Here is a 26402-nt window from a genome sequence, read left to right as displayed (position 1 = left end):
CGACCTGTCCTGTGCCACGCACCCCGTAATGATTCCACAAACAGATAGAGAGAGAGAGAGAGAGAGAGAAAGTAGAGAGAAAGAGAGTTACCAGACGGAGAGAGTGCGAGAAAAAAAAAGTATGTTATTTCCTGAACGGTTGATGACCCCAGCTCCACGTTGGAGAGGCACTCCATAGACCCCCCTCCTCACCCCTCCCTCCACTCTCTCCATCTCCCTGTGAGTGGAGAGAGAGACTGGTGGGGTCACACTGTCATCAATGGAGTTCTTTATGATGGCAGCACCGTGTCATGTGTGTAGCAGCGCCAGCCAGGGCTCTCAAAGCACGACTTGTTCAGGACCCGGGTGATGTGAATGGGATATATTGTAAGCCACACACAAACACGCGCCCCCACACACACCCACAGCTATATGGGCCATTCAAAGACCCACTCGGTGCTTTTCAGGATGCAAAAAAAAAAGCAACAGGTATTAAAAGGTTTTAAAAGGGACATTAAGATACATTAAGATACATTAAGAGGAGCAGGGAAGAACCAGGAGAGTGTTGTACATAAACTAACACACAAGACATGCTAAAGTACAGCCCCTATAATGGTTTGACTGATATGGACTGGAGGCTGGAGTGAAAGTGACAACAACAAAGAAACGGTGTGATGTGGGCAGAGCGGCTGAAGGTTGTGTGTGAACGCTGGCCAGCGCGTGAGTGTGTGTGTGTGGTGTGTGCGTGCGCTGTGTGTGTCAGGGTCAGTATTTCCTCCAGCGTCAGATCAGATAAGGTTCTAGGGCCAGGTCCCTGTCCAGGTGGAGCGGAGAAGAGAGGGCCTGACTAATGGAATTTCTGTGTCATCTCTGTAGCTGGGTGTTAACATCACACACCCAGGTGCATAACGGGAGACTCCTCTGGCAGACAGGAGCCTCGGGATAGAGACAGACTGGTACTGCTGGGACCGTTATGGTGCTGTATGCTGTATGACCCTCTCTCTAAAGAGATGTCAATGATGTTTTGGCCTGTATTCATGTTAAAAAGCCTAAGTGTAAGCAAAAGTGACACGTATTTTTTTTTGCTGCCTACAAAGTCCTTAACAATGTGTGCCTGTATGGCAGATTTAGAGTGTTATCTAAAAACATATTAGTCAAAATAGTGAGTGGTTGGAACTTGAACGATCGGAAGCCTAATGTGGTAAATCAGGCAGTGCCTGAGCCCCAGGCATGCATGAAACCCGCAGCACACGCCGGCCCGGGCCCAGCCAGCCACGGCAGGAGAGGTGGGGTGGAGGGAGGTGGGGGGGCAGGACTACGGCTGCCAGAGAATGGATCAAATTAATCACATGATTCCCATGAATCTCTGTAACCTGCCCTTGTCTCCCCAGTAGCCGTCTCCTACCGGACTGGGGTGAGTCTCTGAGGGGACTGGGGTAGTGTGTGTGTGTGTGTGTGTGTGTGTGTCTGCATAGTAGCTGACCCACCTGCTGTCTCCCAGTGTGTTGGCCCCTGGAGGGGCTGAGGGCCAGCGGTGTGTCTGGGGGCCGATGGGGCTCCTGTGGGACCGGGCTACAGGTTGAGGCTGGGGCCTCCTCTCCACTGGGTTCCTGATCTGGAGAGTCATACAGAGTCTGCTCCTGTAAAAGGCCAAGCACATCCACATGATCCACCACACTAGACCCAGATATTCAGATAAGGTGACAGAAAAAAACAGTATTTTACAATAGCATTACAGACTATGTAGGAGGACCCAGCAGCACTGCACGCCTCTGGGAAATGGCAAAGGTGAATGTTGTATTTTGGGAACGAATTATTATTATTTATATATAGATATATATTTTTAAATGGGATCCAATTAAAAAAATCCAGCTTATAGGCCTTGATTTGAATTTGAGAGAAGAAAAAAAAAATGTGAAAAAAATGTGAAAAGTTCTAACTAATCCTCAACTAAACCCCGATCTTAGACTTGAGCCTGACCTTGTACCTGTACCTAAAGCCTGATCTTAGACTTGAGCCTGACCTTGTACCTGTACCTAAAGCCTGATCTTAGACTTGAGCCTGACCTTGTACCTGTACCTAAAGCCTGATCTTAGACTTGAGCCTGACCTTGTACCTGTACCTAAAGCCTGATGGTTGCACAGTAAACATCCAGACGCATGTAAGCTGGGAACTGGAAGCTCCAACGAGGAGGGGACAGCTGTCTAAACTCAACTCCAGGCGTGAGACACGTTCCCTATCAAGGACCCATCTATTTATCACCACCTACCAACCCAGTCAATTAACGCTCCCCAACACATCACGGCAACCCGCCACACATCCCCCCCCCACACCACAGGACCACCAAAACAAAGCAGGGAGACAAGGGCGACCGGGAGTGTCTGTGAGCGTGTGCAGGAGGCTAGGCCCCACGGCCGCCCAGAGAGGATGATAGATGGACAGACGCCACTGGCCAGATTGTCCCCCTTAGTGTGATGGGAGAGGGAGGGGAGGAAGAGGGGGGGGTTCAGACTTATTATTGGGGTGAGAAGTGTGACATTGAGGAACATGTTCATAATATAGATGTTTAGAGAAGCCCATCTATACAGACGCTTGTTTATTCAATGTGTTTGTAGCGGTCCCTGTTCCTATTCGAATAACAAAATAAACATACGCTGCAGCCCCAACTACGTTGCCAGTACCTCTAGAAGTGTACAAGGTAAGCCGTAACTGTAGCTACTGTAACATCAATACTTCCTGTTACCTAACAGGGTACTGTAATCCAGTTCTTTATGTGACCTCAAAGAAAGCCTTATCTTGTCCCCACTTTTCTCCTCATCATGTGTTTTACCTCATATGGCCACCTTTCCCCTCATCCTTGACGACCCTATATAAAAAGGTGAGCAGTAAATAATGCATTGAGCTAGCCCGAGAGTGCTATAGCTACCACTTCTTTCTATACCAGGCGCTAACACACACGCCACATTCCATGATAGCGTATAAAAACTGCCGACTGACAAGTAGGGCCTTGGCACCTGTGTATGTGTGTGTTTTCTAGGATCACAGGTAATGCAAGAAACAACACCAGCGCTGTCATCACCTCTCGATGTTTCCTGATCCCATCATCAGGAGTAGCAGCCTTGTTGCGAGTCGCTTGGCATCTGGGTGTGACCTTGTTAACTGTCGGGGTAATTCACTTTAACCAACGGGGAGAGGGGATGATAAATTATTAGCGGTGGAAGATTTTGTTCACATTTTATTAAATTGGCCTGTCAGAAGGGGTCGGCCAAATTATCTGGGGCCTCGTTTATTGGAGGTTGGCCATATTGCTACATCTGTTACAATTATTTATAATTTCTAGCTCAGTCGGACGGAGGGAAAAAAGAACAACCAACCAGAGTTTTTTCGGTCGGCATCGGCCACGTAAAGCAATTTACAAATTATCTGATGAGGGACTGTTTTAGTTCTTTCCTCCCTCATTTTCTAAGCCAAAGCAGAAGAGAACGGTGGAGGGAGGGATGAGAGGAGAGAGGGGAGGGGAGGGGGAGAGAGGGGGTAAAAAAAGAGAGAGAGAGGCGCGCTGTAATTACCGAACACGATTAGGTTCTTCTGGGAACTTATCTGGCGCTCGTGGCCCTGGTAAGATGCGGCAGGAACATATGGAGGAGGCTTGTGATTGTGCTCCCTGAAGCTCGTGACCCGTCTGCTGCTGAGCCCTTCAGCTGAATTTAAATGAGCAGTGCCATGGCTAATGTTCTACACATGCACCATTTATGCCACAAAACAAATCTGATCACTGTTAATTATGGAGCAGCTATAACCAGGACAGGCCCTACCTCACATCTGTGGCAACGCCGGGATCCCTCTGCCTGTGTCTCCGATGCTGTTGGAGAGGTAGGCTAGGGTAACGCATGGACGGGACGGGGCGGGGGGTTGGGGGGTACTGGAGGGCGCATGGGGGTGTGTTTGTGTAACCCCCCAGTTCAGATGCAGTGGGCTGTGTTAGTCTGGATGGTGGCTCCTGAATGGAAGTGGGTTGTGCTGGAGGACCTAATGGAAGGACAAGACAGGGGCAGTGTGTGTGTGTGTGTGTGTGTGCGCGCGCTGGGTCCTCCCACACATTCTGTCTGACCTGTGTGCCTGCAGCACATGGCTGTGGTTGGTTAATGAGGAGAGCTGCAGTACACAGGGCTCCCTTCTAATGAGACCACTTGAGCTATTAAATCACAACACTGGAGTCCATGTTGAGTCCATGTCATTACTGTCTCAGGTCTAATATATGGGCTCTCATCTGCTGCCAGACAGAGAGCCCTGACACTGGGTGGTTCACTTGGTAAGAGCGTGGCACTAGCAACGCCAGGGTCGTGGGTTCGATTCCCACGGGGGTCGGACACAGTACAAATAAATTCATTATGACACAAAGAATGAAGTCGAAGTCATTAAATCATGGCAAATCTGAGATAACAGAAAAACATGGCTCTAATTAAATGAAGGTAGCTTTAGCGTAGGTTGCAACAAAATGGCTTTCAGTCCTCAACTGGCTAAAGTTTCCCTCTATTGCTCTGCCTTCCATTAGGCTCCACTTTCCACTTCATCATTTTTGGGGTGTTTTGATGTAAATCGATTCTGTTACGTTTCTAAATTCCAACCCGACATCACGGCTTCTTCTTCCATCAATCTGCTTTTGTAGCATTACAATTTCATAGATCCTATCTGAGAACCAACTATTAATGCTTTCCCCTCTGAGCCTCTGTCCACCATCACTAACCATCTAAACATTAAAAAAACACACACACAACTTCCATTCTTCACTAGGTCTATAACTCCACAGGATCCAGGGGTATGTCATGTATGATGATGATGATGAGGATGATGATGCTGATCAAAAGAAGCACCTCTCCTCATCCAAACCTGACCCTGGCGGAACAGAGCGGCGGGCGAGTGGGGAGTGATACTTGAATTATACATCTGACAGACAGCGCCTGATTCACTAACACTAAACAAGGATTAGATGGAGGCAGATGTTATAGGAAGAGCCATGGCTGTATAGCTGAGAGAAAGGAGGGAAGCAACTAAAGTACCTTTCATTTAGCGAGAAGAAAATCGGAGAATAAGAAAGAGAGAAAAAGTGTTGTTAACACAGTGGGTGTGGGGGACTGGATTTCAAAGTTTCATTTAGCATTTCATTATGTTAGCTCCGGTCTATGTGTTGATGTGGTACAGTCACACGTACAAGGACCGTCCTGCTTCACATCAGTGTATCTGATGAAGAACAAAAAAGGATGCAAGGCAAACTAGCACCCTATTCCCTTTAGAGTGGCAACAAGTAGGGGGCCAAGTTCCAAGTTGACAAAAAGGACAATAGGGGTCCTAACATCCCCCTCTTCAACCTAGCCCCAACTTCATTGGACTGACTGAGAGCCTCATCTTCACACCTCCTTCATTTCCAACGCTGATGTGGGGCTTCGCTAGTGAGCTCTGCTTTGAACGGCTGCCCACACAATTAAGAAGTCACTGTTCATTTAGATGGCTGTCCAGAAAAGCCTGAGGTCTACTATGTATTCTAATGTGGGTTCTACTAATCACCGCTTTACTGTAACCAGCCAGAGAAACAGTAGCTAGTTACCCTGTGTGCAATGCGGTGACAGTATGGGCTAATTGGGCTACGGCTACAAAACTCTGCTGGTGGCCACTGATCACTTGTGGGGGTTTCCCCAGTCTCCTTAGTTGCGGTGGCAGCCGCCAATCTGGCAACCGCTCGATCCAACCTGGCAACCCATCATCCAGGCTGGTGTGTGGCTGAGCTGAGTCACCTGGGCTGCTGGGTTGTCAGACCACAGCCAGGACCTTCAGGCTGAATAGAAGAACAGGGCACAGGGCCATCTTCTAGACTCTATGGAGATCTGTCTCGGTCTGTCTGCAGTGGACTCACTGACTCACATAAAGGCACAAAGGCATCCAACTATCTAGATGAACAGCTAGCAAGGAACATATTTAGCTAGCATATTTCACCTACTTCCCAACTCCAAATCATTAACACAACTTTCACCTGAATTCTGCATTCCAGTACAAATGTGTAGATGAAGGTACCAGAGGTACAACAGTAGCTATAGAAAGAAGACAAGATTGAAGTCAAGATGACTACTAGACAGACTGATTCCTATTCAGACCTGACCTGCTTCAGTCTAAGTCCCAGAGGCAGCATTGAGTGGGCTGTAAAGCGTTAACTCCACTTCAGACATGGAGACAGAAGACAGACAGTAGTTCTCTAGCAGAGCATGGCAACATAACACACAATGGGTGTTTTTTCACCTCCTGCACCCCCTTCCTCCTCCCTCCCTCCCTCCCTCCCTCCGAGAAAGTAGTGTTCAAAGCCGTCGCTCTTCCCTCTCTTTCCCTGTATTCAAATGAGTGTGGTGCTAGCTACGTCTCCCCCCGCCCGGCGCTCCCCCAGCGATCAGCACTTTGATCATCTCCAACAGGTAACTTCCAAACATTTAAAATTAAAATAAATCTCCGGCTAACAACCGGTGCATTAGAATTTAACAGGTGTTCGGCGAGAGGAAGTAGTTATGGAATTTGCTATTACGCTGGAATACACACACGCCCTGTCAGTGCAATTATAGCCTGGGAAACGGAGAGGCCTCTCCCTCCTGACTGACTATGATACCTTGGGACGATAATCTGATCTGTTCACTTTGATGTCAGTAGGTAAGGAAAGTTAAGAGACAAAGCAGCCCAGGCCCCGGCTACATGTGTTCTGGGTAAACACAATTTAATATTGATGCCACGCATCGGTTTTTATGCATAAGGATGCCCGAAAAATATGTGATCTGAGTTTCTTATGATGGAGGATTGATGGATGGATGGATGGATGGATGGATGAATGAATGGATGGATGCTTACTGGGGTGGAAGACAGAGTCAGGGGTGTCTGCCTTGTATTGGCAGTGTCAGAAAGAACACACACACACACACACACACACACACACACACACACACACACACACACACACACACACACACACACACACACACACACACACACACACACACACACACACACACACACACACACACACACACACACACACACACACACACAAAGACGGACAAAAACAGTCAGTTATAAACATACATGCACACACACTACACACCGGCCTGGAACGCAGCTCCTCTAGAACGGACTATTAATTACTGGAGTAACACTGCATAGCTGGACTTAATTGCTCGCTAATTGATCCATTTATATTTCAACATTCATTCGGCTGAATTAACAGGGTTAAGTGAGACAGAGGCAATTGTAACTCACTTAACATTTGCACAGATATCTTTTGACTTCCTGTCCGAGGCGATGCTATCTGGAGGATTACCACCCGTCAAATTAGACAAACACAATCAATTTGTAAAGCTGCGAATAGCAAACCGTTCTGCACGGTGTAACACTACTCAGATCAGGACCTGTATGCATATCATATCTCAGAGTAGGAGGGCTGGTCTAGGATCCATTTTACCTTTAGATTATAAATCAATAAGATTACATGGTCAGGGTGGACCTGATCCTAGATCAGCAATACGACAGCCTGATATAGTCTTGCTACTGTTGTGGATCTATGGACCGTGACTGACCATGTGTGGTCTAACCAATAGGGAGGATGACTGATAAACGCATCATTAAAAGTTATTAAGTGCTACTTTGGTTGATGGAGCTGGACAGACAGACAGACAGACACCATCTTGTTACTCTCTACCCTCTGGGTGTGAGTTGAGAAAGGGGGGAGAGCTGACACCATCATTACTCAACACCATTACCCATCTCCAATTAAACCTGGGCCTCCACAGACGGAGGGGAACGGCAAAATGGATGCTGCTTCTATGATTCTATTACCTGAAGAGAATTTTACATTGAGTCCCAGTCTAGATAGAGAGACATTGGTGGGAGGAGAGAGAGAGAAAGAGAGAGCGAGAGAGAGAGAGAGAGAAAGCCCCAAGAGAGGAGAGAGATCAGAAATCTACATGAAAGACACTGACATTGGGCTTGAACAGAAATGGGAAGATCAAGGGTGGGCTGGAGACATATCAAACCAAGCGCCTGATAAGCGTCTCTCTGTCTCTAAAGACCACCCCCACAACGGGCTATGGTGGGCATATCACCACCCACACACTCCTGCCAGGCCGGACAATAATTACACACTGGTTGAGTGTCAGGGGGTCGGAGGTTAGACGTATGTCTATATCAAGGGTGGTGTAAGTGCTGGACCATTATAAACAACTTAGACGTGACATGGGTCAAAACAAACATTCATTATTTCATCAGGCAGTACTTAAAGTGTGAAAGTGCATGCAGTGGTGTGCATAAGCACACACACACAGATCTGTCTGCAATGAAAACCTTCTGCAGTAGACAATATGGCCACTCAGTTCACTGCCTCTGGCTGTACAGCACTCTCAATATAATCCCTGAGATAGGAAAAGTGTGATGCAAAATGTCTTCAACTTGCCTCTAGCTCAAACCTCCGACAGCTCACCTCAAAGTGTTTAGAGTTGGTCTGCCTGGCTGGGGGACCGGCTGGGGCCATGGTCTGTGGAAGCTGCTGCTGGTTGTGTGTCTGCTGTTGTTGTTGTTGCTGTAGCTGGCCTTGGAGCTGCACAATCTGCTGTTCCTTCAGGCCCAGCTGGGTTGTCAGGGCGACGTGACTCTGGCGGAGCTGGCCCTCGTTGGATTTGAGCGCCTGGTAACATATGCTCAGCTCGTTATAGAGCTGTGGCCACAAGTGGAGGAGAGGGAGAGAGAAAAGAAACAGTAATCACATCGGGTGCTGACGGGACAGAGTCGTGACAACGATTGTTCTCCTATTTCCATCGAGAAGACGAGAGGACAGATGCTATGATCATCTGGAAGGAGGGAGGGAGAGAGAGAAGGAAAAAGGGGGTGAAGGAGAAAGTGGGAGAGTAGTGGAAAGTGTAAAACCCCTGACTGGACAGATTTTTTAGTCATGTTTGTCCCACCACCTCTCCACACAGAAACTCCTGTTACAGACAGGGCTTACAGTGAGTGGCTTGGCAACCATGAGATCGGCACAACGTTGAAAATCTGAAGGGAGAACACGTTTACTGCCTCACTGTAATGACGCTGTAAGACAACACATTGTCAGCTTGCCTTATGGTGATGTGGTTTTGGGGTGGGTGGTGATGTGGTGTTTAGTGATTTAATGGAAATGTTTGTGATATGAGCTGGTGTTTCGGTTGTGGTCATGTTTGTCGTGTATGGTTGAGTGTGATGTAGTGAATGGTTGAGTGTGATGTCGTGTATGGTAGAGTGTGATGTCGTGTGGTGGTGTACGGTTAAGTATGATATTGTGTGGTAGTGTAAGGTTGAGTGCGATATCGTGTGGTAGTGTATGGTTAAGTGCGATATCGTGTGGTAGTGTATGGTTAAGTGTGATGTCGTGTATGGTTGAGTGTGATGTCGTGTGGTGGTGTATGGTTGAGTGTGATGTCGTGTAGAATTATATGGTTGAGTGTGATGTCGTGTATGGTTGAGTGTGATGTCGTGTGATGTCGTGTGGTGCTGTATGGTTGAGTGCGATGTCGTGTGGTAGTGTACGGTTGAGTGTGATGTCGTGTGGTGGTGTACGGTTGAGTGTGATGTCGTGTAGTGGTGAACGGTTGAGTGTGATGTCGTGTGGTGGTGAACGGTTGAGTGTGATGTTGAGTGGTGGTGGTTTGTTGAGGGTGACGTAGTGTGGTAGTGTATGGTTGAGTGTGATGTCGTGTCGTAGTTTATGGTTGAGTGTGATGTCGTGTATGGTTGAGAGTGATGTCGTGTGGTGGTGGATGGTTGAGTGTGATGTCGTGTATGGTTGAGTGTGATGTCGTGCATGGTTGAGTGTGATGTCGTGTATGGTTGAGTGTGATGTCGTGTATGGTTGAGTGTGATGTTGTGTGGTGGTGTACAGTTAGGTGTGATGTCGTGTAGTAGTTAATGGTTGAGTGTGATGTCATGTGGTAGTGTATGGTTGAGTGTGATGTTGTGTGGTGGTGTACGGTTGAGTGTGATGTCATGTGGTAGTGTATGGTTGAGTGTGATGTTGTGTAGTAGTTAATGGTTGAGTGTGATGTCGTGTGGTAGTGTATGGTTGAGTGTGATGTCGTGTGGTAGTGTATGGTTGAGTGTGATGTCGTGTACGGTTTAGTGTGATGTCGTGTGGTGGTGTATGGTTGAGTGTGATGTCGTGTGGTAGTGTATGGTTGAGTGTGATGTCGTGCATGGTTGAGTGTGATGTTGTTTGGAGGTGTATGGTTGAGAGTGATGTCGTGTATGGTTGAGCGTGATGTTGTTTGGAGGTGTATGGTTGAGAGTGATGTCGTGTGGTAGTGTATGGTGGAGTGTGATGTCGTGTACGGATGAGTGTGATGTCGTGTGGTGGTTTATGGATGAGTGCGATGTCGTGTGGTGGTGTATGGTTGAGTGTGATGTCGTGTGGAAGTGTATGGTTGAGTGTGATGTCGAGTGGTCGTGTATGGTTGAGTGTGATGTCGTGTGGTGGTGTATGGTTGAGTGTGATGTCGTGTGGTGGTGTACGGTTGAGTGTGATGTCGTGTGGTGGTGTACGGTTGAGTGTGATGTCGTGTGGTGGTGAACGGTTGAGTGTGATGTCGTGTGGTGGTGAACGGTTGAGTGTGATGTTGAGTGGTGGTGGTTTGTTGAGGGTGACGTAGTGTGGTAGTGTATGGTTGAGTGTGATGTCGTGTCGTAGTTTATGGTTGAGTGTGATGTCGTGTATGGTTGAGAGTGATGTAATGTGGTGGTGGATGGTTGAGTGTGATGTCGTGTATGGTTGAGTGTGATGTTGTGCATGGTTGAGTGTGATGTCGTGTATGGTTGAGAGTGATGTCGTGTATGGTTGAGTGTGATGTTGTGTGGTGGTGTACAGTTAGGTGTGATGTCGTGTAGTAGTTAATGGTTGAGTGTGATGTCATGTGGTAGTGTATGGTTGAGTGTGATGTTGTGTGGTGGTGTACGGTTGAGTGTGATGTCATGTGGTAGTGTATGGTTGAGTGTGATGTTGTGTAGTAGTTAATGGTTGAGTGTGATGTCGTGTGGTAGTGTATGGTTGAGTGTGATGTCGCGTGGTAGTGTATGGTTGAGTGTGATGTCGTGTACGGTTTAGTGTGATGTCGTGTGGTGGTGTATGGTTGAGTGTGATGTCGTGTGGTAGTGTATGGTTGAGTGTGATGTCGTGCATGGTTGAGTGTGATGTTGTTTGGAGGTGTATGGTTGAGAGTGATGTCGTGTATGGTTGAGCGTGATGTTGTTTGGAGGTGTATGGTTGAGAGTGATGTCGTGTGGTAGTGTATGGTGGAGTGTGATGTCGTGTACGGATGAGTGTGATGTCGTGTGGTGGTGTATGGTTGAGAGTGATGTCGTGTATGGTTGAGTGTGACGTCATGTGGTAGTGTATGGTTGAGTGCGATGTTGTGTGGTAGTGTATGGTTCAGTGTGATGTCGTGTGGTAGTTCATGCTTGAGTGCGATGTCGTGTGGAAGTTCATGGTTGAGTGCGATGTTGTTTGGTAGTGTATGGTTGAGTGTGATGTCGTGTGGTAGTGTATGGTTGAGTGTGATATCGTGTGGTAGTTTATGGTTGAGTGTGATGTCGTGTGGTAGTGTATGGTTGACTGGGATGTCGTGTATGGTTGAGTGTGATGTCGTGTGGTTGTGTACGGTTGAGTGTGATTTCGTGTATGGTTGAGTGTGATGTCATGTCGTAGTGTATGGTTGAGTGTGATGTCGTGTGGTAGTGTATGGTTGAGTGAGATGTCGTGTGGTAGTGTATGGTTGACTGGGATGTCGTGTATGGTTGAGTGTGATGTCGTGTACGGTTGAGAGTGATGTCGTGCATGGTTGAGTGTGATGTTGTTTGGAGGTGTATGGTTGAGAGTGATGTCGTGTATGGTTGAGCGTGATGTTGTTTGGAGGTGTATGGTTGAGAGTGATGTCGTGTGGTAGTGTATGGTGGAGTGTGATGTCGTGTACGGATGAGTGTGATGTCGTGTGGTGGTGTATGGTTGAGAGTGATGTCGTGTATGGTTGAGTGTGACGTCATGTGGTAGTGTATGGTTGAGTGCGATGTTGTGTGGTAGTGTATGGTTCAGTGTGATGTCGTGTGGTAGTTCATGGTTGAGTGCGATGTCGTGTGGAAGTTCATGGTTGAGTGCGATGTTGTTTGGTAGTGTATGGTTGAGTGTGATGTCGTGTGGTAGTGTATGGTTGAGTGTGATATCGTGTGGTAGTTTATGGTTGAGTGTGATGTCGTGTGGTAGTGTATGGTTGACTGGGATGTCGTGTATGGTTGAGTGTGATGTCGTGTGGTTGTGTACGGTTGAGTGTGATTTCGTGTATGGTTGAGTGTGATGTCATGTCGTAGTGTATGGTTGAGTGTGATGTCGTGTGGTAGTGTATGGTTGAGTGTGATGTCGTGTGGTAGTGTATGGTTGACTGGGATGTCGTGTATGGTTGAGTGTGATGTCGTGTACGGTTGAGAGTGATGTCGTGCATGGTTGAGTGTGATGTTGTTTGGAGGTGTATGGTTGAGAGTGATGTCGTGTGGTAGTGTATGGTGGAGTGTGATGTCGTGTACGGATGAGTGTGATGTCGTGTGGTGGTGTATGGTTGAGAGTGATGTCGTGTATGGTTGAGTGTGACGTCATGTGGTAGTGTATGGTTGAGTGCGATGTTGTGTGGTAGTGTATGGTTCAGTGTGATGTCGTGTGGTAGTTCATGCTTGAGTGCGATGTCGTGTGGAAGTTCATGGTTGAGTGCGATGTTGTTTGGTAGTGTATGGTTGAGTGTGATGTCGTGTGGTAGTGTATGGTTGAGTGTGATATCGTGTGGTAGTTTATGGTTGAGTGTGATGTCGTGTGGTAGTGTATGGTTGACTGGGATGTCGTGTATGGTTGAGTGTGATGTCGTGTGGTTGTGTACGGTTGAGTGTGATTTCGTGTATGGTTGAGTGTGATGTCATGTCGTAGTGTATGGTTGAGTGTGATGTCGTGTGGTAGTGTATGGTTGAGTGTGATGTCGTGTGGTAGTGTATGGTTGACTGGGATGTCGTGTATGGTTGAGTGTGATGTCGTGTACGGTTGAGAGTGATGTCGTGTGGTAGTGTATGGTTGAGTGTGATGTCGTGTTGTAGTTTATGGTTGAGTGTGATGTCGTGTCGTAGTTTATGGTTGAGTGTGATGTTGTGTGGTAGTGTATAGTTGAGGGTGATGTCGTGTGGTAGTGTATGGTTGAGTGTGATGTTGTGTTGTAGTGTATGGTTGAGAGTGATGTTTTGTATGGTTGAGTGTGATGTTGTGTATGGTTGAGTGTGATGTTGTGTATGGTTGAGTGTGATGTCGTATGGTGGTGTACGGTTGAGTGTGATGTCGTGTATGGTTGAGAGTGATGTCGTGTGGTTGTGTATGGTTGAGTGTGATGTCATGTATGGTTGAGTGTGATGTCGTGTGGTAATGTATGGTTGAGTGTGATGTCGTGTGGTAGTCTATGGTTGAGTGTGATGTCGTGTGGTGGTGTATGGTTGAGTGTGATGTCGTGTATGGTTGAGTGTGATGTTGTGTCGTAGTTTATGGTTGAGTGTGATGTCGTGTGGTAGTGTATGGTTGAGTGTGATGTCGAGTATGGTTGAGAGTGATGTCGTGTGGTAGTGTATGGTTGAGTGTGATGTCGTGTGGTAGTGTATGGTTGAGTGTGATGTTGTGTGGTAGTGTATGGTTGAGTGTGATGTTGTGTGATAGTGTATGGTTGATTAGGATGTCGTGTATGGTTGAGTGTGATGTCGTGTATGGTTGAGTGTGATGTCGTGTATGGTTGAGTGTGATGTCGTGTATGGTTGAGTGTGATGTCGTGTATGGTTGAGTGTGATGTCGTGTATGTTTGAGTGTGATGTCGTGTATGGTTGAGTGTGATGTCGTGTATGGTTGAGTGTGATGTCGTGTATGGTTGAGAGTGATGTCGTGTATGGTTGAGAGTGATGTCGTGTGGTTGTGTATGGTTGAGTGTTATGTCGTGTGGTGGTGTATGGTTGAGTGTGATGTCGTGTATGGTTGAGTGTGATGTCGTGTAAGGTTGTTTATGGTTGAGTGTGGTGTCGTATGGTTGAGTGTGATGTCGTGTATGGCTGAGTGTGATTTCGTGTGGTGGTGTATGGTTGAGTGTGATATCGTGTATGGTTGAGTGTGATGTCGTGTATGGTTGAGTGTGATGTTGTGTCGTAGTTTATGGTTGAGTGTGATGTCGTGTGGTAGTGTATGGTTGAGTGTGATGTCGAGTATGGTTGAGAGTGATGTCGTGTGGTAGTGTATGGTTGAGTGTGATGTTGTGTGGTAGTGTATGGTTGAGTGTGATGTTGTGTGATAGTGTATGGTTGATTAGGATGTCGTGTATGGTTGAGTGTGATGCCGTGTATGGTTGAGTGTGATGTCGTGTATGGTTGAGTGTGATGTCGTGTATGGTTGAGTGTGATGTCGTGTATGGTTGAGTGTGATGTCGTGTATGGTTGAGTGTGATGTCGTGTAAGTTTGAGTGAGATGTCGTGTATGGTTGAGTGTGATGTCGTGTATGGTTGAGTGTGATGTCGTGTGGGAGTGTATGGTTGAGTGTGATGTCGTGTATGGTTGAGTGTGATGTCGTGTATGGTTTTGTGTGATGTCGTGTATGGTTCTGTGTGATGTCGTGTATGGTTCAGTGCGATGTCGTGTATGGTTGAGAGTGATGTCGTGTGGTTGTGTATGGTTGAGTGTGATGTCATGTATGGTTGAGTGTGATGTCGTGTGGTGGTGTATGGTTGAGTGTGATGTCGTGTGGTGGTGTATGGTTGAGTGTGATGTCGTGTATGGTTGAGTGTGATGTCGTGTATGGTTGTTTATGGTTGAGTGTGGTGTTGTATGGTTGAGTGTGATGTCGTGTATGGCTGAGTGTGATGTCGTGTGGTGGTGTATGGTTGAGTGTGATATCGTGTATGGTTGAGTGTGATGTCGTGTATGGTTGAGTGTGATGTTGTGTCGTAGTTTATGGTTGAGTGTGATGTCGTGTGGTAGTGTATGGTTGAGTGTGATGTCGTGTGGTAGTGTATGGTTGAGTGTGATGTCGTGTGGTAGTGTATGGTTGAGTGTGATGTCGTGTGGTAGTGTATGGTTGAGTGTGATGTCGTGTGGTAGTGTATGGTTGAGTGTGATGTCGTGTGGTAGTGTATGGTTGAGTGTGATGTCGTGTGGTAGTGTATGGTTGAGTGTGATGTCGTGTGGTAGTGTATGGTTGAGTGTGATGTTGTGTATGGTTGAGTGTGATGTCGTGTATGGTTGAGTGTGATGTCGTGTATGGTTCAGTGTGATGTCGTGTATGGTTCAGTGTGATGTCGTGTATGGTTGAGTGTGATGTCGTGTATGGTTGAGAGTGATGTCGTGTGGTTGTGTATGGTTGAGTGTGATGTCATGTATGGTTGAGTGTGATGTCGTGTGGTAGTCTATGGTTGAGTGTGATGTCGTGTGGTGGTGTATGGTTGAGTGTGATGTTGTGTATGGTTGAGTGTGATGTCGTGTAAGGTTGTTTATGGTTGAGTGTGGTGTCGTATGGTTGAGTGTGATGTCGTGTATGGCTGAGTGTGATTTCGTGTGGTGGTGTATGGTTGAGTGTGATATCGTGTATGGTTGAGTGTGATGTCGTGTATGGTTGAGTGTGATGTTGTGTCGTAGTTTATGGTTGAGTGTGATGTCGTGTGGTAGTGTATGGTTGAGTGTGATGTCGAGTATGGTTGAGAGTGATGTCGTGTGGTAGTGTATGGTTGAGTGTGATGTCGTGTGGTAGTGTATGGTTGAGTGTGATGTTGTGTGGTAGTGTATGGTTGAGTGTGATGTTGTGTGATAGTGTACGGTTGATTAGGATGTCGTGTATGGTTGAGTGTGATGTCGTGTATGGTTGAGTGTGGTGTCGTGATGGTTGAGTGTGATGTCGTGTAGGTGGGCTGAGTGTGGGCGATGGTTGCGTGTGGTCGTGTATGGCTGAGTGTGATTTCGTGTGGTGGTGTATGGTTGAGTGTGATATCGTGTATGGTTGAGTGTGATGTCGTGTATGGTTGAGTGTGATGTTGTGTCGTAGTTTATGGTTGAGTGTGATGTCGTGTGGTAGTGTATGGTTGAGTGTGATGTCGAGTATGGTTGAGAGTGATGTCGTGTGGTAGTGTATGGTTGAGTGTGATGTCGTGTGGTAGTGTATGGTTGAGTGTGATGTTGTGTGGTAGTGTATGGTTGAGTGTGATGTTGTGTGATAGTGTATGGTTGAGGTGTGAGTGATCGTGTATGGTTGATTAGGATGTCGTGTATGGTTGAGTGTGATGTCGTGTATGGTTGAGTGTGATGTTGTGTCGTGGTTTATGGTTGAGTGTGATGTCGTGTGGTTAGTGTATGGTTGAGTGTGATGTCGTGTATGGTTGAGTGTGATGTCGTGTGGTAGTGTATGGTTGAGTGTGATGTCGTGTGGTAGTGTATGGTTGAGTGTGATGTTGTGTGAGTAGTGTATGGTTGATTAGGATGTTCGTGTGGTAGTGTATGGTTGAGTGTGATGTCGTGTATGGTTGAGTGTGATGTCGTGTATGGTTGAGTGTGATGTCGTGTGGTTGTGTATGGTTGAGTGTGATGTCGTGTATGGTTGAGTGTGATGTCGTGTATGGTTGAGTGTGATGTCGTGTGGTGTGTATGGTTGAGTGTGATGTCGTGTATGGTTGAGTGTGATGTCGTGTATGGTTGAGTGTGATGTCGTGTATGGTTGAGTGTGATGTCGTGTATGGTTGAGTGTGATGTCGTGTGGTGGTTTATGGATGAGTGCGATGTCGTGTGGTGGTGTATGGTTGAGTGTGATGTCGTGTGGAAGTGTATGGTTGAGTGTGATGTCGAGTGGTCGTGTATGGTTGAGTGTGGTGTCGTATGGTTGAGTGTGATGTCGTGTATGGCTGAGTGTGATTTCGTGTGGTGGTGTATGGTTGAGTGTGATGTCGTGTATGGTTGAGTGTGATGTTGTGTCGTAGTTTATGGTTGAGTGTGATGTCGAGTATGGTTGAGAGTGATGTCGTGTGGTAGTGTATGGTTGAGTGTGATGTCGTGTGGTAGTGTATGGTTGAGTGTGATGTTGTGTGGTAGTGTATGGTTGAGTGTGATGTTGTGTGGTAGTGTATGGTTGAGTGTGATGTTGTGTGATAGTGTATGGTTGAGTGTGATGTTGTGTGATAGTGTATGGTTGATTAGGATGTCGTGTATGGTTGAGTGTGATGCCGTGTATGGTTGAGTGTGATGTCGTGTACGGTTTAGTGTGATGTCGTGTGGTGGTGTATGGTTGAGTGTGATGTCGTGTGGTAGTGTATGGTTGAGTGTGATGTCGTGCATGGTTGAGTGTGATGTTGTTTGGAGGTGTATGGTTGAGAGTGATGTCGTGTATGGTTGAGCGTGATGTTGTTTGGAGGTGTATGGTTGAGAGTGATGTCGTGTGGTAGTGTATGGTGGAGTGTGATGTCGTGTACGGATGAGTGTGATGTCGTGTGGTGGTGTATGGTTGAGAGTGATGTCGTGTATGGTTGAGTGTGACGTCATGTGGTAGTGTATGGTTGAGTGCGATGTTGTGTGGTAGTGTATGGTTCAGTGTGATGTCGTGTGGTAGTTCATGCTTGAGTGCGATGTCGTGTGGAAGTTCATGGTTGAGTGCGATGTTGTTTGGTAGTGTATGGTTGAGTGTGATGTCGTGTGGTAGTGTATGGTTGAGTGTGATATCGTGTGGTAGTTTATGGTTGAGTGTGATGTCGTGTGGTAGTGTATGGTTGACTGGGATGTCGTGTATGGTTGAGTGTGATGTCGTGTGGTTGTGTACGGTTGAGTGTGATTTCGTGTATGGTTGAGTGTGATGTCATGTCGTAGTGTATGGTTGAGTGTGATGTCGTGTGGTAGTGTATGGTTGAGTGAGATGTCGTGTGGTAGTGTATGGTTGACTGGGATGTCGTGTATGGTTGAGTGTGATGTCGTGTACGGTTGAGAGTGATGTCGTGCATGGTTGAGTGTGATGTTGTTTGGAGGTGTATGGTTGAGAGTGATGTCGTGTATGGTTGAGCGTGATGTTGTTTGGAGGTGTATGGTTGAGAGTGATGTCGTGTGGTAGTGTATGGTGGAGTGTGATGTCGTGTACGGATGAGTGTGATGTCGTGTGGTGGTGTATGGTTGAGAGTGATGTCGTGTATGGTTGAGTGTGACGTCATGTGGTAGTGTATGGTTGAGTGCGATGTTGTGTGGTAGTGTATGGTTCAGTGTGATGTCGTGTGGTAGTTCATGGTTGAGTGCGATGTCGTGTGGAAGTTCATGGTTGAGTGCGATGTTGTTTGGTAGTGTATGGTTGAGTGTGATGTCGTGTGGTAGTGTATGGTTGAGTGTGATATCGTGTGGTAGTTTATGGTTGAGTGTGATGTCGTGTGGTAGTGTATGGTTGACTGGGATGTCGTGTATGGTTGAGTGTGATGTCGTGTGGTTGTGTACGGTTGAGTGTGATTTCGTGTATGGTTGAGTGTGATGTCATGTCGTAGTGTATGGTTGAGTGTGATGTCGTGTGGTAGTGTATGGTTGAGTGTGATGTCGTGTGGTAGTGTATGGTTGACTGGGATGTCGTGTATGGTTGAGTGTGATGTCGTGTACGGTTGAGAGTGATGTCGTGCATGGTTGAGTGTGATGTTGTTTGGAGGTGTATGGTTGAGAGTGATGTCGTGTGGTAGTGTATGGTGGAGTGTGATGTCGTGTACGGATGAGTGTGATGTCGTGTGGTGGTGTATGGTTGAGAGTGATGTCGTGTATGGTTGAGTGTGACGTCATGTGGTAGTGTATGGTTGAGTGCGATGTTGTGTGGTAGTGTATGGTTCAGTGTGATGTCGTGTGGTAGTTCATGCTTGAGTGCGATGTCGTGTGGAAGTTCATGGTTGAGTGCGATGTTGTTTGGTAGTGTATGGTTGAGTGTGATGTCGTGTGGTAGTGTATGGTTGAGTGTGATATCGTGTGGTAGTTTATGGTTGAGTGTGATGTCGTGTGGTAGTGTATGGTTGACTGGGATGTCGTGTATGGTTGAGTGTGATGTCGTGTGGTTGTGTACGGTTGAGTGTGATTTCGTGTATGGTTGAGTGTGATGTCATGTCGTAGTGTATGGTTGAGTGTGATGTCGTGTGGTAGTGTATGGTTGAGTGTGATGTCGTGTGGTAGTGTATGGTTGACTGGGATGTCGTGTATGGTTGAGTGTGATGTCGTGTACGGTTGAGAGTGATGTCGTGTGGTAGTGTATGGTTGAGTGTGATGTCGTGTTGTAGTTTATGGTTGAGTGTGATGTCGTGTCGTAGTTTATGGTTGAGTGTGATGTTGTGTGGTAGTGTATAGTTGAGGGTGATGTCGTGTGGTAGTGTATGGTTGAGTGTGATGTTGTGTTGTAGTGTATGGTTGAGAGTGATGTTTTGTATGGTTGAGTGTGATGTTGTGTATGGTTGAGTGTGATGTTGTGTATGGTTGAGTGTGATGTCGTATGGTGGTGTACGGTTGAGTGTGATGTCGTGTATGGTTGAGAGTGATGTCGTGTGGTTGTGTATGGTTGAGTGTGATGTCATGTATGGTTGAGTGTGATGTCGTGTGGTAATGTATGGTTGAGTGTGATGTCGTGTGGTAGTCTATGGTTGAGTGTGATGTCGTGTGGTGGTGTATGGTTGAGTGTGATGTCGTGTATGGTTGAGTGTGATGTTGTGTCGTAGTTTATGGTTGAGTGTGATGTCGTGTGGTAGTGTATGGTTGAGTGTGATGTCGAGTATGGTTGAGAGTGATGTCGTGTGGTAGTGTATGGTTGAGTGTGATGTTGTGTGGTAGTGTATGGTTGAGTGTGATGTTGTGTGATAGTGTACGGTTGATTAGGATGTCGTGTATGGTTGAGTGTGATGTCGTGTATGGTTGAGTGTGATGTCGTGTATGGTTGAGTGTGATGTCGTGTATGGTTGAGTGTGATGTCGTGTATGGTTGAGTGTGATGTCGTGTATGTTTGAGTGAGATGTCGTGTATGGTTGAGTGTGATGTCGTGTATGGTTGAGTGTGATGTCGTGTGGGAGTGTATGGTTGAGTGTGATGTCGTGTATGGTTGAGTGTGATGTCGTGTATGGTTTTGTGTGATGTCGTGTATGGTTGAGTGTGATGTCATGTATGGTTGAGTGTGATGTCGTGTGGTAGTGTATGGTTGAGTGTGATGTCGTGTGGTGGTGTATGGTTGAGTGTGATGTCGTGTATGGTTGAGTGTGATGTCGTGTATGGTTGAGTGTGATGTCGTGTGGTTGTGTATGGTTGAGTGTGATGTCATGTATGGTTGAGTGTGATGTCATGTATGGTTGAGTGTGATGTCGTGTGGTTGTGTATGGTTGAGTGTGATGTCATGTATGGTTGAGTGTGATGTCATGTATGGTTGAGTGTGATGTCGTGTATGGTTGAGTGTGATGTCGTGTATGGTTGAGTGTGATGTCGTGTGGTGGTTTATGGATGAGTGCGATGTCGTGTGGTGGTGTATGGTTGAGTGTGATGTCGTGTGGAAGTGTATGGTTGAGTGTGATGTCGAGTGGTCGTGTATGGTTGAGTGTGATGTCGTGTGGTGGTGTATGGTTGAGTGTGATGTCGTGTGGTGGTGTACGGTTGAGTGTGATGTCGTGTGGTGGTGTACGGTTGAGTGTGATGTCGTGTGGTGGTGAACGGTTGAGTGTGATGTCGTGTGGTGGTGAACGGTTGAGTGTGATGTTGAGTGGTGGTGGTTTGTTGAGGGTGACGTAGTGTGGTAGTGTATGGTTGAGTGTGATGTCGTGTCGTAGTTTATGGTTGAGTGTGATGTCGTGTATGGTTGAGAGTGATGTAGTGTGGTGGTGGATGGTTGAGTGTGATGTCGTGTATGGTTGAGTGTGATGTCGTGCATGGTTGAGTGTGATGTCGTGTATGGTTGAGAGTGATGTCGTGTATGGTTGAGTGTGATGTTGTGTGGTGGTGTACAGTTAGGTGTGATGTCGTGTAGTAGTTAATGGTTGAGTGTGATGTCATGTGGTAGTGTATGGTTGAGTGTGATGTTGTGTGGTGGTGTACGGTTGAGTGTGATGTCATGTGGTAGTGTATGGTTGAGTGTGATGTTGTGTAGTAGTTAATGGTTGAGTGTGATGTCGTGTGGTAGTGTATGGTTGAGTGTGATGTCGCGTGGTAGTGTATGGTTGAGTGTGATGTCGTGTACGGTTTAGTGTGATGTCGTGTGGTGGTGTATGGTTGAGTGTGATGTCGTGTGGTAGTGTATGGTTGAGTGTGATGTCGTGCATGGTTGAGTGTGATGTTGTTTGGAGGTGTATGGTTGAGAGTGATGTCGTGTATGGTTGAGCGTGATGTTGTTTGGAGGTGTATGGTTGAGAGTGATGTCGTGTGGTAGTGTATGGTGGAGTGTGATGTCGTGTACGGATGAGTGTGATGTCGTGTGGTGGTGTATGGTTGAGAGTGATGTCGTGTATGGTTGAGTGTGACGTCATGTGGTAGTGTATGGTTGAGTGCGATGTTGTGTGGTAGTGTATGGTTCAGTGTGATGTCGTGTGGTAGTTCATGCTTGAGTGCGATGTCGTGTGGAAGTTCATGGTTGAGTGCGATGTTGTTTGGTAGTGTATGGTTGAGTGTGATGTCGTGTGGTAGTGTATGGTTGAGTGTGATATCGTGTGGTAGTTTATGGTTGAGTGTGATGTCGTGTGGTAGTGTATGGTTGACTGGGATGTCGTGTATGGTTGAGTGTGATGTCGTGTGGTTGTGTACGGTTGAGTGTGATTTCGTGTATGGTTGAGTGTGATGTCATGTCGTAGTGTATGGTTGAGTGTGATGTCGTGTGGTAGTGTATGGTTGAGTGAGATGTCGTGTGGTAGTGTATGGTTGACTGGGATGTCGTGTATGGTTGAGTGTGATGTCGTGTACGGTTGAGAGTGATGTCGTGCATGGTTGAGTGTGATGTTGTTTGGAGGTGTATGGTTGAGAGTGATGTCGTGTATGGTTGAGCGTGATGTTGTTTGGAGGTGTATGGTTGAGAGTGATGTCGTGTGGTAGTGTATGGTGGAGTGTGATGTCGTGTACGGATGAGTGTGATGTCGTGTGGTGGTGTATGGTTGAGAGTGATGTCGTGTATGGTTGAGTGTGACGTCATGTGGTAGTGTATGGTTGAGTGCGATGTTGTGTGGTAGTGTATGGTTCAGTGTGATGTCGTGTGGTAGTTCATGGTTGAGTGCGATGTCGTGTGGAAGTTCATGGTTGAGTGCGATGTTGTTTGGTAGTGTATGGTTGAGTGTGATGTCGTGTGGTAGTGTATGGTTGAGTGTGATATCGTGTGGTAGTTTATGGTTGAGTGTGATGTCGTGTGGTAGTGTATGGTTGACTGGGATGTCGTGTATGGTTGAGTGTGATGTCGTGTGGTTGTGTACGGTTGAGTGTGATTTCGTGTATGGTTGAGTGTGATGTCATGTCGTAGTGTATGGTTGAGTGTGATGTCGTGTGGTAGTGTATGGTTGAGTGTGATGTCGTGTGGTAGTGTATGGTTGACTGGGATGTCGTGTATGGTTGAGTGTGATGTCGTGTACGGTTGAGAGTGATGTCGTGCATGGTTGAGTGTGATGTTGTTTGGAGGTGTATGGTTGAGAGTGATGTCGTGTGGTAGTGTATGGTGGAGTGTGATGTCGTGTACGGATGAGTGTGATGTCGTGTGGTGGTGTATGGTTGAGAGTGATGTCGTGTATGGTTGAGTGTGACGTCATGTGGTAGTGTATGGTTGAGTGCGATGTTGTGTGGTAGTGTATGGTTCAGTGTGATGTCGTGTGGTAGTTCATGCTTGAGTGCGATGTCGTGTGGAAGTTCATGGTTGAGTGCGATGTTGTTTGGTAGTGTATGGTTGAGTGTGATGTCGTGTGGTAGTGTATGGTTGAGTGTGATATCGTGTGGTAGTTTATGGTTGAGTGTGATGTCGTGTGGTAGTGTATGGTTGACTGGGATGTCGTGTATGGTTGAGTGTGATGTCGTGTGGTTGTGTACGGTTGAGTGTGATTTCGTGTATGGTTGAGTGTGATGTCATGTCGTAGTGTATGGTTGAGTGTGATGTCGTGTGGTAGTGTATGGTTGAGTGTGATGTCGTGTGGTAGTGTATGGTTGACTGGGATGTCGTGTATGGTTGAGTGTGATGTCGTGTACGGTTGAGAGTGATGTCGTGTGGTAGTGTATGGTTGAGTGTGATGTCGTGTTGTAGTTTATGGTTGAGTGTGATGTCGTGTCGTAGTTTATGGTTGAGTGTGATGTTGTGTGGTAGTGTATAGTTGAGGGTGATGTCGTGTGGTAGTGTATGGTTGAGTGTGATGTTGTGTTGTAGTGTATGGTTGAGAGTGATGTTTTGTATGGTTGAGTGTGATGTTGTGTATGGTTGAGTGTGATGTTGTGTATGGTTGAGTGTGATGTCGTATGGTGGTGTACGGTTGAGTGTGATGTCGTGTATGGTTGAGAGTGATGTCGTGTGGTTGTGTATGGTTGAGTGTGATGTCGTGTATGGTTGAGTGTGATGTCGTGTGGTAGTGTATGGTTGAGTGTGATGTCGTGTGGTAGTCTATGGTTGAGTGTGATGTCGTGTGGTGGTGTATGGTTGAGTGTGATGTCGTGTATGGTTGAGTGTGATGTTGTGTCGTAGTTTATGGTTGAGTGTGATGTCGTGTGGTAGTGTATGGTTGAGTGTGATGTCGTGTATGGTTGAGAGTGATGTCGTGTGGTAGTGTATGGTTGAGTGTGATGTCGTGTGGTAGTGTATGGTTGAGTGTGATGTCGTGTGGTAGTGTATGGTTGAGTGTGATGTCGTGTATGGTTGAGTGTGATGTCGTGTGGGAGTGTATGGTTGAGTGTGATGTCGTGTATGGTTGAGTGTGATGTCGTGTATGGTTGAGTGTGATGTCGTGTATGGTTGAGTGTGATGTCGTGTATGGTTGAGTGTGATGTCGTGTATGGTTGAGTGTGATGTCGTGTATGGTTGAGTGTGATGTCGTGTATGGTTGAGAGTGATGTCGTGTGGTTGTGTATGGTTGAGTGTTATGTCGTGTGGTGGTGTATGGTTGAGTGTGATGTCGTGTATGGTTGAGTGTGATGTCGTGTAAGGTTGTTTATGGTTGAGTGTGGTGTCGTATGGTTGAGTGTGATGTCGTGTATGGCTGAGTGTGATTTCGTGTGGTGGTGTATGGTTGAGTGTGATATCGTGTATGGTTGAGTGTGATGTCGTGTATGGTTGAGTGTGATGTTGTGTCGTAGTTTATGGTTGAGTGTGATGTCGTGTGGTAGTGTATGGTTGAGTGTGATGTCGAGTATGGTTGAGAGTGATGTCGTGTGGTAGTGTATGGTTGAGTGTGATGTCGTGTGGTAGTGTATGGTTGAGTGTGATGTTGTGTGGTAGTGTATGGTTGAGTGTGATGTTGTGTGATAGTGTATGGTTGATTAGGATGTCGTGTATGGTTGAGTGTGATGCCGTGTATGGTTGAGTGTGATGTCGTGTATGGTTGAGTGTGATGTCGTGTATGGTTGAGTGTGATGTCGTGTATGGTTGAGTGTGATGTCGTGTATGGTTGAGTGTGATGTCGTGTATGTTTGAGTGAGATGTCGTGTATGGTTGAGTGTGATGTCGTGTGGGAGTGTATGGTTGAGTGTGATGTCGTGTATGGTTGAGTGTGATGTCGTGTATGGTTTTGTGTGATGTCGTGTATGGTTCTGTGTGATGTCGTGTATGGTTCAGTGCGATGTCGTGTATGGTTGAGAGTGATGTCGTGTGGTTGTGTATGGTTGAGTGTGATGTCATGTATGGTTGAGTGTGATGTCGTGTGGTAGTGTATGGTTGAGTGTGATGTCGTGTGGTGGTGTATGGTTGAGTGTGATGTCGTGTATGGTTGAGTGTGATGTCGTGTATGGTTGTTTATGGTTGAGTGTGGTGTCGTATGGTTGAGTGTGATGTCGTGTATGGCTGAGTGTGATGTCGTGTGGTGGTGTATGGTTGAGTGTGATATCGTGTATGGTTGAGTGTGATGTTGTGTCGTAGTTTATGGTTGAGTGTGATGTCGTGTGGTAGTGTATGGTTGAGTGTGATGTCGTGTGGTAGTGTATGGTTGAGTGTGATGTCGTGTGGTAGTGTATGGTTGAGTGTGATGTCGTGTGGTAGTGTATGGTTGAGTGTGATGTCGTGTGGTAGTGTATGGTTGAGTGTGATGTCGTGTGGTAGTGTATGGTTGAGTGTGATGTCGTGTATGGTTGAGTGTGATGTCGTGTATGGTTGAGTGTGATGTCGTGTATGGTTGAGTGTGATGTCGTGTATGGTTCAGTGTGATGTCGTGTATGGTTCAGTGTGATGTCGTGTATGGTTGAGTGTGATGTCGTGTATGGTTGAGAGTGATGTCGTGTGGTTGTGTATGGTTGAGTGTGATGTCATGTATGGTTGAGTGTGATGTCGTGTGGTAATGTATGGTTGAGTGTGATGTCGTGTGGTAGTGTATGGTTGAGTGTGATATCGTGTGTTAGTGTATGGTTGAGAATGATGTTGTGTATGGTTGAGAGTGATGTCGTGTGGTAGTGTATGGTTGAGTGTGATGTCGTGTGGTAGTGTATGGTTGAGTGTGATGTCGTGTGGGAGTGTATGGTTGAGTGTGATGTCGTGTATGGTTGAGTGTGATGTCGTGTGGGAGTGTATGGTTGAGTGTGATGTCGTGTATGGTTGAGTGTGATGTCGTGTATGGTTGAGTGTGATGTCGTGTATGGTTGAGTGTGATGTCGTGTATGGTTCAGTGTGATGTCGTGTATGGTTCAGTGTGATGTCGTGTATGGTTGAGTGTGATGTCGTGTATGGTTGAGAGTGATGTCGTGTGGTTGTGTATGGTTGAGTGTTATGTCGTGTGGTGGTGTATGGTTGAGTGTGATGTCGTGTATGGTTGAGTGTGATGTCGTGTAAGGTTGTTTATGGTTGAGTGTGGTGTCGTATGGTTGAGTGTGATGTCGTGTATGGCTGAGTGTGATTTCGTGTGGTGGTGTATGGTTGAGTGTGATATCGTGTATGGTTGAGTGTGATGTCGTGTATGGTTGAGTGTGATGTTGTGTCGTAGTTTATGGTTGAGTGTGATGTCGTGTGGTAGTGTATGGTTGAGTGTGATGTCGAGTATGGTTGAGAGTGATGTCGTGTGGTAGTGTATGGTTGAGTGTGATGTCGTGTGGTAGTGTATGGTTGAGTGTGATGTTGTGTGGTAGTGTATGGTTGAGTGTGATGTTGTGTGATAGTGTATGGTTGATTAGGATGTCGTGTATGGTTGAGTGTGATGCCGTGTAT

General features: G+C 46.6%; 1 protein-coding gene across 1 annotated transcript in view; it reads right to left on the bottom strand.

The window, feature by feature from the left end:
* Positions 1 to 26402, bottom strand: part of cntln (centlein, centrosomal protein) — a 181035-nt gene that overhangs the window by 108443 nt on the left and 46190 nt on the right. Inside the window, exons 9-10 of the mRNA XM_045716502.2 lie at positions 8486 to 8719; positions 1467 to 1619 (exon numbers count right to left, since the gene is read on the bottom strand). Coding sequence (XP_045572458.1) covers positions 1467 to 1619; positions 8486 to 8719 — 387 coding nt within the window. The remainder of the gene's footprint in view (positions 1 to 1466; positions 1620 to 8485; positions 8720 to 26402) is intronic.

This window comes from Salmo salar, chromosome 04, assembly GCF_965601325.2.
Source record: "Salmo salar chromosome 04, fSalSal1, whole genome shotgun sequence".
Taxonomy (NCBI): domain Eukaryota; kingdom Metazoa; phylum Chordata; class Actinopteri; order Salmoniformes; family Salmonidae; genus Salmo; species Salmo salar.
Note: the sequence above shows the minus strand (reverse complement) of the source record. Positions and strands in the feature narration are given on the sequence as shown.